Below are 15,227 nucleotides of genomic sequence, written 5' to 3'. Positions count from 1 at the left end.
TTGAGGTATTTTAGAGGCAGGGATTGAAGCATTTTATTCCCGCTGGCTGCAATACTGCACAGTATATATATATATATATATACTGCATTACAATTCATGAATTTATGCCATCTGGTAGACACGCGAAGCATTGCAGCCTATTAAATCCTAATCATTATCATTTAACAGATCAGCCGCCCGTCAGCCAGGCATGAACCCAGGCTGGGAAGGCAAACGCAACGGGGCTTGTCAGAGGTGAGGAGCGGCGCATTCCAGGTATCTGCCAGGTACATACTGGGTATTTGCTCGAATAAAGTGTGTCGGTGCAGTACTAGGCATTTTATCTCTGAAATGGTGGGAGTCCCCTGATTGATATTGTGCGGTATCCTGACTGCTGCAAAATGCTGAGTATACACAAATCTAAGTGATTAATAAATTGTATTTGACTAAAAATTGGTGTTGGTATTATTCATGTGTGTACAAGTGGCAGAAAACGACAATCCGAATCAATCTCTTAAATAAATATTTTCCTGTCAGAACACTCAGCTATCCAAATTTTATCCGTATTTTATATCCCGTAAAGCCACTTCCTAGTGGTGGAGAAAAGTCCAGTTCCATTCAAACGAATAAGACTAAAATCTTCTTTAGTAGTGCTGAGTAGCTTTACTTCATATTTAACAAGTGCTTCAGTACATTAGAAGAAATTAGAAATATTGTATTAAAAAATAAAAGGTGTGTTTTATTTTGTTGCAAAGGTTATGGTGTAAAACACACCCAATAATTGTATGATTATGTTTATTATAGTTTTTATTTAAATCATATTTAAATTGTGTGTAATGTGGATTCACAATAAGTATCATTTAGTTTCTACGTTCTGTGATTTCTCACCTGATTTCTTTGGTCTTCTGGAAAACAGGTTTACCCCCATCCTCTTCACCAATATCAAAAAGATCGGAATACAACTCTTTGTTCTTGTGGTCAACCTGGAAGAGTGCACAGCGGTCTGCATTCACCAGGTTCTTTGCATATATCTGTTTAGAACAGACATGATAATTATGACGGCACAAGAGAAACAAATGAATCTCATGTTGACAATTCTATTCACTCTTTTAAATAATGCTGTATTGTAGTACTATTTTTAACGGAAAAATGCTTGTGCAGTGTTCACAGAGGATACAATAAAATTGTATCTCGTCACAATGTTTTAATATCTTAATGTGCATTGACGGCTTTTGCCATTGCATGCAAAAATTGTGTATATAAAGTACGGTCAATTCATTTTTATTTGCATCCAAAGAAAGCTTATTTACAAAAAATACCCACTATGAAGAAATGCATAATAATAAAACCCTGTCAATTTGGGCAATAATTGAATCTAAAAAAATGCATGCTTATTTGAGAAGTTTTAATACTGTAACTGGTCTATTTCAATATTTACTTGTCCGTGACAAAACTAGTTTTCTTAGTCATATATACTTCATATCAGACAACTTCTAGGGGTCAGATTTAATATACTTAAAAATATATCTTTGTCATATTCAAAAAGCAGATTTTTGGGGAATCAAGATGCATCAACTATGATAATGAACATCTTTTCTCTAAATGCAATTTACTATGCAAGTCAGTATTTTCACAAAACTAGGCTGACAAAGTTGAGAAAAAAGTACATTATGGGGGGGGGGTGGTCTGACGTAAACAGCACTAGGATCTGAGCAGCCATTTTTAGTCAGCATCCATCTTAGGTGCCTTATATTGTCATCCATATTGTCTATTGTCTGCATAAGTGTTGGTATGAAAAGTTAGGTTTAAAAGACATTTTTTTCTTCTTTCTTCTGCTCCTAAGTTTTAGTGATAATAGGCCTTTCAGCTAACCACAAGACCTTGGAGATGGGAGAACTGTTATGAAAATAAAACATAGATAACAGGCACATCTCACATTCAGGGGGAGGATCTCATGGTCAAATACACCCTTTCCCAGAAATCACGTATATAGAGAACAGGTCACTGGCTTGTATAATACATTTTAGCTGAGTCAATTCATTTTTAGTATGAATCTTACAGTTATGTTATTAACTCAATGTTCTCATATTCATATTTTGTTTATCTTATACACTTATGTAATGACGCACACTCCACGTCATAAAAGGGGGCGTGAGCTTAGTATTTTGGTATAAATAGGGCTTGTAGGCCAATATTTTGATGGGGAAGTTTTATTTTGAAACTTCCTTCTATGTGTGCACATGTATGCAAAATAAACTAATTTGTTATTCTGTCATAATCCTCAGATGTGTTTTCTTTATTCACGCTTTTCATAGATGGCGCTCCGAACAGGGACCCAAATATACCGGAAGCTGAGCACCTGAAAAAATTACTCCTCGGTCACTCAAACCTGAGCGCTCATAAGAATCAAGGTAAAAGGCACCTTTTGAGGAAAGCCTGAGTTTAAAATTGTTTTGAGTGATGTGTAGAGAGCCAGGTTTGGAAGGGTTACCTAGCAGTTTCGAAGCACAGCCGTAAAGCAGACGAGGGTAACGAGGGTGGTGACTAAAAAGCTTTATTAGACAAAAGTGTGCAGCTGATGGATCCTCTGACGCGTTTCAGCCCTCAGGCCTTTGTCAAAGGCCTGAGGGCTGAAATGCGTCAGAGGATCCATCAGCTGCACACTTTTGTCTAATAAAGCTTTTTAGTCACCACCCTTGTTACCCTCGTCTGCTTCACGGCTGTGCTCCGTTTTGCTTCCTGTTGGAGGAGTTCCCTGTATTTCCCTGCTGGACAGCACGTCGGGTAGCTGCTGCTTCTGGATGACATCACCGACAGTCACGTGACCGCCCTACGCGACATTGCAGTTGCGGGAGGGTTGGCGGTGCAACACTGAAGGTTTGGAGGATCAAGTCACGGCATTCAAATCTACTGAATCGTGAGTGTATGCAACACGTTGGTGCCCAGAGCTGGGCCAGTTGCTGAGAGATCGTACATATGCATTTATGACATTCCATGCCGTCATGTATTCTGTGAAATTGAGTATATAAACGCAGCAGCTACTATGCTGTTTCTGATGCACCTGATGGGATAACTTTGTTTATCCGAATATTCTACCTAGCAGTTTCAAATGAGTTTATTAATATCTGCTCCTGTATCAAATTTTAAAGTATTAGAGTTGTAATGTTTTGTTAGGGACTAAGGTGAGAGTCCCGTTAAAAGTTTTGGTGATGAATGGGAGTGTTTGTATGCTTAAGGGATTGTTTTCAAGATTGTCATGACTTTTCCTTGATTGTATGTTTACTTTGCTTTATCAATAACATAACAAAAGAATTGGACATGATCAATTAAATTTGATTATTGTATCAGGAGAATTGTACATTGTCAATTCAACAGGAGTTGTACGCAATCAGTTTGCGCTGTTTACTGTAGCAGGAGAATAATGGGAGACCAAAGTTCTAAAAATTTGCCGTTAGAGGTTGTGTGTCTGCAGACAAAAATAATAAAGAATGGATACAGAGAACAAAAAGAGACAAAATAAATATATTTTGTTGACTAATGAAAAAACACATGCAAGTCCAAGTGAGAACACATGCAAGTCCCAGTGAAAAACACGCCACCCAAGGTAAAAAAGTTTGTTTGCAATAAATTACTATGGAAAGAAGCATGAACCTATGGGCAGCTGCACCGGTTTTCTTATTCGTAAGAATGCGAACGCAAGGGCTCATAGTGGAACCTTCTAACTTTCAGTAATCCCTGTGTGTGTCTGTGGCAGTATAAATCTTCGGATTTTATGAGGTTTTTGTGGCTAAAGTTATGCATGGCGTCACCGGCTGACTGAAGCGGCAGAAATCAGGTGTGCAAGTATCAGCTTTTCCTTCCATTTTCCCCACAAGCAATAAGTGGTTATAAGTCATTTCCTGATATAAACTCAAGTTTTTGTACCGGCAAGTAAAATTGTTTTGCCCTTAATGGAGAGTTGTCAGATGGATTTGATACCCTAATGAATTTTTCCTGAATGATTACCTGTGTGAAAGATGAACCATGCTAAGTATCACATGTGTACACAAATCACCATCCAAGAACTTGCAAGTACTTACAAAAACACGAATTTATTATTTGCTCACAATGAAGTCTACATTTTTAAAAGGTTTTAAAAGGTGTACATCAAGTATAGAAGGATTAAAGAATGTGGGAAAGAATTGGCATATATTCAGCTCTGTCACTAGTGAAAGTTTAAAGGGTTTATTTGTTTTGGCAAGGCGGATAAGGTTTTTAAAACCAGGAGATACAGTATTCTTTTTCCTTCTGCTCAAATGTCTGCAAGAAAGAGAATCAGAATAACAGCAGCACAGATCGTGCCCCCACCTTTTTCTCCAGCTGGAGGAATCTGCAAGGGTTACGAAAGTTAACTCAAAACTCCAGAGCATCAAAGTAGTTTTAAATTCAGGTTATTATGAGAATGAAGAAAGAGAAATAAACTTTTATTAATTTAGTGCAGGATGAAATTGTTTTGTAATACTGTAGGTGAGAAATGTTTTCCTTTTTCTTTGACTTGTTCGTTATTTTTGTGATGTTGTTTGGCTGTGTATGAGAGAAGTTTTTGTATTGTGTGTTCTGTATTGTGTGTAACCAGTTAAAACACATTTCTATTTTATTTCTATAGGATTAGGATATGTTTGGGAATATTTTTTGTTTAAAAATGCTGGTAAAAGCTCACAAGCATTGTTTGAATTATATATTGTATTGTATGTCTTTATGTATATAACGCCATTAATGTGCATAGCGCTTCACAGGAGTGGTGCACGTGGTAATCATATACAGTAGGTAGCAAATGGTAAAGGTAATAGGTCATGGAATAAGTGATCCAGACATAAATGTAACATTAAGGAAGAGGAGTCCCTGCTCTGAGGTGCTTACAATCTAATTGGTAGTTAGGGAGAGCGTACTGGGATAGTAGGATTTGATCAGAAGCCAGGAGAGGGAGTTCAGGAGGGGAGACGCAGAATCAGAGTTTAAAGAGTAGAGTCATTCTGGCAGCAGCGTTTAGGATAGATTGTAGGGAAGACAGGAGAGAGCCAGGAAGCCTGGATAGCAGGGGATTACAGTAATCAAGATGGAAGAGAATGAGGGCCTGAATCAGAGTTTTAATAGTCAAGCAACAGAGGAAAGGGCATATCTTTGTGATATTGTGGAGGAAAAAGCGATCAGTGTTAGAAAAGTTTTCAATGAGAGAGGAGTTGAGTGTGACCCCTAAGCAGTGTGCTTGGGCTACTGGATGATGGTACTTCCAACAGTAATGTGGAAGGAGGTAGTAGGGCCAAGTTTGGGAGGAAGTAGGAAGAACTCTGTTTTTGCCATGTTAAGTTTAAGATGAAGGAGGGCCTTCCAGGATGAGATAACAGAAAGAAATTCAGAAACTTTGGTTTTTACAGCAGGTATAAGGTCAGGGGTTGAAAAGTAAATGTGTGTTTCGTTAGCATAGAGGTGATATTTAAACCCAAGAGATGTTATTAGGTCACCTAGAGAGAGAGTGTGTACAGAGAAAAGAGAAGAGTGTTGTCCATGATGGCAAATGCTTAAGAGAGGTTGAGTAATATGAGCAGGGTGTAATGACCTCTGTCTTTGGCAGCATATAGGTCATCAGTTATTTTAGTGAGAATTGTCTCAGTGGAGGGAGCAGTGCAGAAGTCAGAATGTAGAGGGCCAAGGAGAGAATGGGTGTTGAGAAAATTGAGCAAGTAAGAGAATACAAGACGGTCAAAAGGTTTTAGAGGCAAAAGGCAGGAGGGAGACAGTTCAGTAGTTAGCAAGACAGGTAGGGTCACGCTTGCTTTTTGAATCATGGTATAACTGTTGCATGTATGAAGGAGAATGGAAAGGTATCAGAGTAGAGGGAGAAGAGGAGATCAACAGTGATGGTGACACATTCTCCTCTAAGACAGTGGAAAAGAGTCAAGGAAAGCAGAAAGAGAGATAGGAAGCGGTGTAGGATAGAAAGAGGAAAAAGAGGGAATGTTCTGATGTATGGATTCCACCTTTTCCTTAAAATAGTCAGCAAGTCCTGAGGTGAGATGAAGAAAAAGTTAGTGTGGGTTAGACGTGTGCATTAGACGTGTGCATGTTGATTAATGGAGAGAAGTAGGTTTGTTTAGGTTGAGAGAGGGCAGAGTTGAAACAGGATAACATAAATTTGTAGTGAAGGAAGTCTGTGAAAGTATGAGAGTTCACACAGAAGGCATTAAATAGAATGAGTGGAGGGACATAGCATGAACTTGTGGGAATCTATTTGTGTGTTTAGAAGTGATCTAACCTCATCTATATAAAAGTCCCGTTATTTAATTTTTGAGAGGCCATAAAAAATGTCGTTTTCAGGGCTGTGTAGTAAGCTCCAATTATCTAACTTTAAGCTAAAGTTCCAATCCAGTCATTATTATTTCGTTTATGAAGAAGCCTTTGTGGCGTTATCTTATCTGTTCAAGGTCATTTGGCGAAACGCCTACAACAAGTTGGCTTTTTGCCCAGGAACAATCTTTGAAAATTATTATTTTTTTAGTCAAATGCAGAGTATCTTTAAAAATATAAAACTGACCGTGTGCTCGGCACAGTGCAAAGAGATTATATTACAAGAAATTAGTGTGAAGTCCTATACAAAATCATTTGTCTATTAACTGACTATGTGATGTATTTTATAACTTTTAACCATTTATTTTTTCCAACGGTGTTCATAAGCAGAAGTTATTGTTAAAATCGCTGTGTAATCTAGAATGGTTTGCCAGGAAGTGGTGAATTGGCAGTCGCCTCTCATTTTTGGGTGTGTCCTGATCATAGGGTTAAATACAGGGGATACATAGTTGCAATAGCAATTACATAAGTGAACAGGGTATACAGTATATACAAGGCATTTCAAACTTTTAGCAGAATAGTTACAGTGGAGTGTTTGGGTAAAAGCCAGATTGGAATTGGCTAGGGAAATTTGGCATGGTAAAACAATTGCTTACTTGGGAGTGAACACATTGTTTTCCATGATTGTGGATAGATAGTACTGGAGAGAAGAGAGATTGGCCTGTAGTTTTGAGACAGTGTTTTTTTTGTCCCCACTTTTGAAGATTGGGACAACTCTGGCAGTTTTCCAGGTCTTAGGGATATGGCCTGCAGACAGGATAGAGTTAACTATGGAAGCAATTAGTTTGGCAATGGCTGGGGCACCAAGTCTTAGGAACTTAGATTGTAGCAAAGTCAGGTCCATAATGGCTATTTAGTTTTAATTTGAGGAACATTAATAGGGATACCTCTGTCTATATGTGGTTGCTAAGACAGTTGTAAACACATTGATACAAGAATTTATTCCTAGGTATAAATTATCTCCCTATGAGACACTTATGGGATGACTTATGACTATCAGCAGTCCAAAGGAACGAATTAAGGACCATGTTATTGGTAATAAAACAATTAGTAAGTATTGTATGCAACTAATATATTTTTTGAGTCTCTCTAGGCCTAGGTCAAAGTTGAAAGTGCACCTACTCGAGATGGGGTTAATAGTCAAATATTTCCTACGCAAGCATGCTCTTCATCCCAGATGAAAAGGTCCATACTAACCACCACTACAGCAATTAAAGTGGCACAGGTCTCTTACTGGATCCACGTGGTGCACATAAAGCTCCACCCAAGTCACCCAAAGCACAGCCTCTTCAAGTTAACGTTTTGAAGGGTAAAGAAACACCCTGACCGTTAACCCCTGAGGAAAATAAGACACCAGGCTGAGGCCCGGTCTTAATCAGAACATTAATTTTCACTTTTCTTCTTTCAAGGACTCAATATTTTTATTTTTAGAGTGTGTTTAAGTTAGAAATGTAAGATGTATGTATAATTGGGCCTTGACGGGTGGATTGGTTTCCTGGAAGCGTGGCTTGTGAATGCTCTTGTATATGTTTTGGCAGTACTCATCACTCTCTATGTATGTGTCATGTGCAGCAAAACTTTGATCCAGAAGTGTGTTGCACCTCCACTGAAAGGAGGGGGTCACCCAGGGGCGTGTGTCAGTCACAAGGAAGGGATCATAAGTCAACCATTTTGACCATCGCATACATTTTGTCTGTTCTGATATTCTGAGTGAATGGTGTATATAATGTGTGCAGCGGTGATGATCATGCATTCGCTTCCACAGATACCAACCCCCCTCAATTCTCAGTAATAGAATGTTGTGATGATTCTCAAAATATATGACGATAGAGATAGATGCCATTTCCTTTTTTAAGCAGAACGGTTGCTTGCATAAAATAAGTTTTTTTTAGCATTATGGGGCCTATGCAGAGAGCAGCGAATTTTAAAATTGGCGAATTTATTAAAAAGTTGCTTTTTTGTAGAGTTTTATTCTCCATATGCAGAAAAGTGCGAATTCTGCTATGTTTAACATGGATGCGTGTGGCGAGTTTAAATTGGCGAGATGCGCGCTTCAGAAACGTGTAAAAACAAATTTGCGCCTTTTTTTTCCCTTTGCAATGGCCGCGAGCGGCAGCTTCTTGCCAATTTTTTCTGGCGAGGCAAAAAGGAGACAATCGCGCCATTTTATTGGCGCGAACAGCCGCTAGATGCCGTTCGCGCCTCTCTGCATTAGGATATTTTTAAAACTGGCGAGATTGAGGTTCTCGCCAGCCGCGAGGCGAGTTTTACAAATAGAAAAGAAAAATTGGCGCGTTTTTCGGAACTCGCCATTTTCTGCTGCTTTCTGCGCGATTTTCTCCAAAAAATGGCGAATTTCGAAATAGCGCTGCTCTCTGCATAGGCCCCTATGTGTATAATTTCTGTATTTTCCCATTTTTTAAGCCTACGCCTTTACACACTAGGAACAACAATCAATGTATGGGTCAAGTGCCTCCACCAACCAATGAAACCTGTATAAAAATGTATGTTCAGTCAGATAACAATTTACAGGAAGGATGTGGCCTTAGTTTTTCATTTCATCATTAAACCAAGAACAGGTTCAGATTAGGCTTATGGCCTTACAAAACAGAATTGCTTTAGACTATGTTTTAGCTAAAAAAGGAGGGGTATGTGCCTTAATTAAAGAACAATGCTGTGTTTTCATTCAAGATCAGAGTGGCAATGTACAGCATGAACTAGATGAAATAGAAGAGATTCAAAAGAGGCTTAGAAAGGGAGATGAGACAGAATGGGACCCATTGGGGTTAGGTGTATGGTTTAGATCACTAGGAGCAAAAACTTATGAATGCTTTGCTGTGTGTGTTGGTGTTACTTGTTGTCATGTATGTATATGTGTGTCACATGTTGCAGAGGTATGATCCACAAATGTGCTACCCCCTCTTCCAATATAATGCCACTTTTTGCAGATGCCAGAAACAGCAGTCCCTTGAAGAAAGAAGATGCCAATCACAGTTATTCAACTCCAAAAGACATGTTGGCCACAGTGCCATATGAGACTATGACAGCAGGATGGAACCGCCCTCTCCCTTTCACTCCAGTGTATACATACAAACACGATCAGATGATGGAGCACCCCAGTATACAATACTAATCTGTCTATATGTCCCTGGACTAACATCATAACCTTAATTCTCAAAAGCAATGTTTTCAGAATAAAAAAAGGAGGGAACTGACAAAGTTGAGAAAAAAAAGTACATTATGGGGGGAGGGGGCTGACGTAAACAGCACTAGGATCTGAGCAGCCATTTTTAGTCAGCATCCATCTTAGGTGCCTGATATTGTCATCCATATTGTCTATTGTCTGCATGAGTGTTGGTATGAAAAGTTAGGTTTAAAATACACATTTTGTTTCTTCTTTCTTCTGCTCCTAAGTTTTAGTGATAATAAGCCTGGCTAAGTTTAATGCTTGAAGAAAGTGGCAACTGCAAACTTGCTAAAAATTATATCTTTTGTGTTATATTCCCATAATTTTACAAGAAAAAGGGAAAGGGGGAGTTCAAATTAGACCCTTACAAAATTGGTCAGTTCATTAATTGCCAAAGTACATTTGTTGTATATGCTATCAACTGTACATGTAATCTCCTATACAGTATATAGGGAAAACCATCAGACCCCTAAAGGTCAGAATGTGCGAACACACGAGTGGAATTAGAAATGCACAACAAAATGTCGATCGAGGCAAAAAAAAAATCATAATCTTGCATATCATTTTCTCATTCATCATGGAGGCAAATTGGATGATTTTCAATTTAGGGGAAAAGAGACAATACCCAGGGACCCAAGAAGAGGAGATAGAGAAAATCTCCTTCTCCAAAGGGAACAGTTCTGGATATATACCCTGGGAACTAAAGTACCTAGTGGGTTAAATTAACTGATTCAACGTGTTCCTTTTTTTAAATAATATTACATCTGTCCAACTCCATTCTGTGCTATTTTTGGTTGAAATATTATTCATATTAATGTGCTACATACCTCGGTCTGACATATATGTGTTAGTCGCATTAATATTTATCCTCTTTCACATTTAATATGTGTTTTTTTGGTAGGGATGGTAAAAGTGAGTTTTAAGGAACATAATATATTCACTTTGGCTCCAAGCCAGGGAACTACATAGTTTATCTTATGTTATCCCTCGAATATTTTACATGTGGGTAACTTTTCTGTACTAACATTTTATATGTATGACTATTAAGTTATGTTGTATTATGTGTTAAAGATTGTTATAGTGGTACATGCTAAGACGTTCACTCTCATCTAACCGCTTACCATCTAAGCTCAGTAATTAACTCTGTGAAGGCTGACATGCAGGATTGATTGATTGCATGCATGCTTTTTAATGCTGTTGGTTTTAGGATATCAGGGTTAAATTTAACATCTTCCCTGACATTTATAATTACTGTTGCGGCAGCTTTTATTCTAACAAATCACCGGTTTGTCCCTGGCTGGTTCCTGGAATGCGACGCTGTTCACCTGGGGCATGCCACGTTCACCTTGCGTTCCCAGCCACGGGTCATTCCCGTCTGATGCGTTTATTGATAATGGTTCAGATTTAATAGGCTGCAATGCTTCGCGTGTCTGCCAGATGGCAGAAATTCATGAATTGTAATGCGCATGCGCTTCAGTAATGTGTCGGCTTGCAGGTGTTTCGTTTAAAAAAGATACTGTACCACAGTGTGCTATTGTAACTTGGCCTTGGCCTTGAGACTGAAGGAAGACTTGCAAAAATGTATCAATTTAGGCTTTTCATATTAAAGAAAGACAAAGACCAGTTTCGGTTACAGTATTCTCCAGAGACGCGCCCGCCATGAGTGTTCAAGTGCAGCCTGCTTTCCAAAAACCCGACAGAAGTTACGCGTATTTGATATGGGCCGCGATTAATGCAACAGATGATAAGATGGCAACAGTTGCTCAAATGTATCAGTATTTTATCGAAAACTATGACTTTTTTACAAATTTTCGCCAACTCCTCATACGTGGAAGCGTGCAGTAAGGAAAAGGTTTTGTAGCGATCCCTGTTTTCACCGTATTGAGCCCCAATTTGTTGGAGGGTATTGGTGTGTGTCACCGGATTTTTCCGCTATCTATGATCATGGAGGCGGCAAAAGGCGAAGGGTCATGTTAAAATCAACTAAGAAGCAACAGTCACTGCCAAGCAATGCACCAGCACCAGCACCGGCTTCCAATGACGGTCCCACTGTCAGTGACAACCCTGTCGGATTTGGCGTGCAGTTTTGATGAAGCTTGCATGTTCCTAAGCGATTTCCAGCCTCACCTGCTGACTACAGGTGGACTAGTCCCGCTGCAAACTATCGACCTGGATGATGAAGAAAGCTGGACTGGCAGTGGACCGGCGCCGGCGCCAGCTGAATGGGAAATTCTATGGTGAGTACTGTATTGTTGCCGTATTATTTTGGTGGGGCTGGCTGGGTACTTCTTTAGGTGGCTGACCATTACTGTACATTAAAACTTTTCTTTTTGTTTTTCCTCAGAAAAGAAAATGGCTAATGGGGGGATTTCGATGGATAATATTGTACTGTATGCTGATGTTTTCCGGCCGTACAGTATACTGTGTAATAAACCCGAATAAATAAAACTATGCATTTATTCTACATGTTCAGAATCGTGTCATTATGTGTCTTCTACAGTATACTGTACAGTGGTATACAGTGCCTAACATCTATGGGCAAAAATAATTTTATTTCTAGGTGCCCTAGAACAGAAGTTCCCACGCCAATTGGCCGTGAACTTGACCGGGGCCCTAAGTAGTTCCCACGCCAATTGCGAGAATATAATGTAAAATAATCCATTCTGTGTGTCTGAGCGGGTTGAAATTCGCCTGGACCTCATGCGGGAGGACCCTTGCCATAGTGGCAAAATATCAGCCTTGCACAACCCCCGGAACCAGAGATACCAAAAGACAGTTTAAAAGCACATTTCCAAAGTGGCTTTTTTTCTGCCATGCAAGTCAATGGCAGAAACCGAAACTTTAACATTGCCCTGACTCCGTTCTGTTGCCACGAGAGGGTCGCAATTTGCCATGAAATCCTGCCGCAACTAGGACTACATGGTCACCGAATCTGAGCCCTCTAGGTTGAACAGAACCGGAGTTGTGGGTTCCAGGTTTCTGCTCATTCTGACTTAGCCGGTTCAAAGCTTTCTCCGCCATTACGCTCAATGGTAGGACCCTCCTCGCCGGCGTGACCCTTACTCGCCGCCATTACTGTTCGGACCCTGTTGGGGTCAAGTGAGGGGGTTCCTAACATCTAGGGGCAAAATTAATTTTATTTCTAGGTGCCCTAGAACAGAAGTTCCCATGCCAATTGACCTAGTTCCCACGCCAATTGCCCTAGTTCCCACGCCAATTGCGCTAGTTCCCACGCCAATTGCGCGACCAGGCAGTAAAAAAACAGTGCAGTAAGCCTCGACATTTGTTACTCTGTATTTTGTTATACAGTACTATCAAAGGAGCAAATGGAAACAATGCACAGTACAGTAAGACAAATCAACATGTTCTTTTATTGGTGCAGTCAGTTCAAAAACATTTATTTACAAATACAGTACAATGTTGAAGCATTTTAAGTAACATCTCCTTTATTAAAGAAACACAGTACTGTATACAGTACAGTACAGTGGGATGGTGCGCAACACTGTCAGTCAGACCTGCACCAGTTCAGTCCTAGAGGGCAGCAAACAGGGCAGGTTTTCAGGGCAACATTGAAAACCGTGCCTGTTTGCGGCCCTCAGGGACTGGAGTTGTGCATGTCCTGTTAAAAAAAACACACAACAACATCTCCTTTGTTTAAGTACAGCAGTTACTGTAGGGCAAAACATGTACAGTACAGTACAATACAGTTCAGCACAACAGTATGGTCTCACTGAAAGTCCTCAACATTGTCCATCCGTGGCCGATTCCTTGCATGGCGCAAAACGCCATTAATGCAGTCTCGAACACCTCTCATTACAGGATCTGTAACTGGATAAAAGTGCCGCATTTCATCCCGAATGTTTTTCCTTAAATTGGCAGGAAGCACCTTTTTAACACGATTTCCTTCGTAGTTCACTTTGAACACCCACTCGCAGTACAACGTGTAGGGAAAATGGTGCTTAAAAATGATCAAGGCATACTTGTGGGGTACACCAGCACTCATCACCCTATACTTCTCCCTGAACGCCGGTGGCAGATCGCACAGAGTGATGTCGGGCACAGTTTCGATGCGAGCGGGTGTAGGTCTTTTGGGAACGGGTGTGCTTGAGGTGACGAGCGATGGTAGGTTGTCTGGGAGGAAGCTTTCCTCCGGTCGTGGTCGCCGTGTTGTCTCCTGCCGTGGTCTTGACGGGGTTGTCATGTCCTCCTCAACGGCATACATGTACACTACATCTTCTGGTGATGGAAGGGGGTCGAAGGTCCCATTCATCAAATCCATGTCACCCCCCTGCTCCGGCGTCGGGTAAACAGGGGCATTAGCACCGAGCAAATAATGTATGCCCGCTATGTCAGCCTCTATCTTTTCCATCCGTCGATCCATCCATTGTTCCATTTGTAGCATCCGTTGCTCCACATTTAGCATGGTCTCCAGAAGCAGATCTATCTTTGCCAGCACAATAGAATTCCCGGGGAGATCCACACTTATCCCATTCAGCATCCGGTCCAACGAGCTGCTTCTTGTGCATGGCGTCTGCACATCTGGGGGGATGGGTGCAACGGAGGATGAGATGGGGGTTCCATGGACAGAAGAGGCATCGATGGAGAGTGGAGGAGGTGACCTGTGGATACCCGGTAGAGGAGAAGCGGCAGCGTCATCGAAGAGGGATGGAGAAAGTGACCTTTGGATTTGCGGGCGAGAAGCAGAGTCGTCCAAGAGCAAAGGAGACAGTGACCCGTGGATTTCAGAGGTGGCAGCATCATCAGATGGAACCGGAGAAGATGGGGGTGGAGAAGACGGGCTGCAGATTTCCGGACAGGTACAGCCGAGTCGTCGAAGCATATGTGAGAAAGTGGTCTGCGGATTCGATGGGTTGGCTGCCATTCGTTTTGTGTCGAGAGTACATCACCGTATATCTTCTTCACATAATAAGGCTGACGTCTAAGAAAACCCTTAACCTTTGGGGTTAGCAGATGGTTTTCTTTATTGGCCTTAGCCTGTCGCTTTGCCCTTGGCGTGGAAATGGCAACCGCCTTTCGCTTTTTCAGCTTGACAGGCACGGCAGAGGTGAGTAGGTTCTTGCGTCCATAGAACCGGGGTTGCTCCATGGAAGCAGGTGGCACAATGCAGTATCTGGACAAGGGCAAGTTCAGATAAAGATCATGGAGTGGTGGGCTATGCAAAGTGTGTAACCTTTTATGCATGGCGGCCAGGTACAGGTGTTGAAAGTAGGCGTACTCTAATGTGAGTCATTACCGAATAAATACACCATCCATTTTGTGTATTGACTGCACATTGAATACACATCGACTAAACATCGAATATACATTCTTGTGTTTGTATTTCTTTCTACTCGCAGCAATGCCTGTTAAAAAGATTTCAAAGGATCTCAGCATGCGAATTAAGGAGATGTACACGAGCGGACACCGAATTGCTGCTATCCAGCGCTGGTTAGCTACTTCTGACCTCGTTGTGCCATCAAGCACCGTGTGCTATCATGCATACGGAAAAAACAGAGACCGCAAAAGGGCACCAAGGGTAACTAACGCGTAAGTATATTTATAAAACTTAACAAAAAAAAAATAGAGAAAACTGTACTGTACATCTACAGTACAGTTCTGTATCTACTGTAATACTGTTGTTATTTCTGTTGATTTATATTACAACATACAGTAGTTT

General features: G+C 40.7%; 1 protein-coding gene across 6 annotated transcripts in view; it reads right to left on the bottom strand.

The window, feature by feature from the left end:
• The window catches only part of PDE10A (phosphodiesterase 10A), a 938,782-nt gene that overhangs the window by 297,757 nt on the left and 625,798 nt on the right, over positions 1 to 15,227 (bottom strand). For all 6 annotated transcript variants that reach the window (XM_075596713.1, XM_075596710.1, XM_075596711.1 and 3 more), the window contains one exon: positions 868 to 1,010. In XM_075596713.1, coding sequence (XP_075452828.1) covers positions 868 to 1,010 — 143 coding nt within the window. The remainder of the gene's footprint in view (positions 1 to 867; positions 1,011 to 15,227) is intronic.

The sequence above is a fragment of the Ascaphus truei genome, chromosome 4, assembly GCF_040206685.1.
Source record: "Ascaphus truei isolate aAscTru1 chromosome 4, aAscTru1.hap1, whole genome shotgun sequence".
Lineage (NCBI taxonomy): Eukaryota > Metazoa > Chordata > Amphibia > Anura > Ascaphidae > Ascaphus > Ascaphus truei.
Note: the sequence above shows the minus strand (reverse complement) of the source record. Positions and strands in the feature narration are given on the sequence as shown.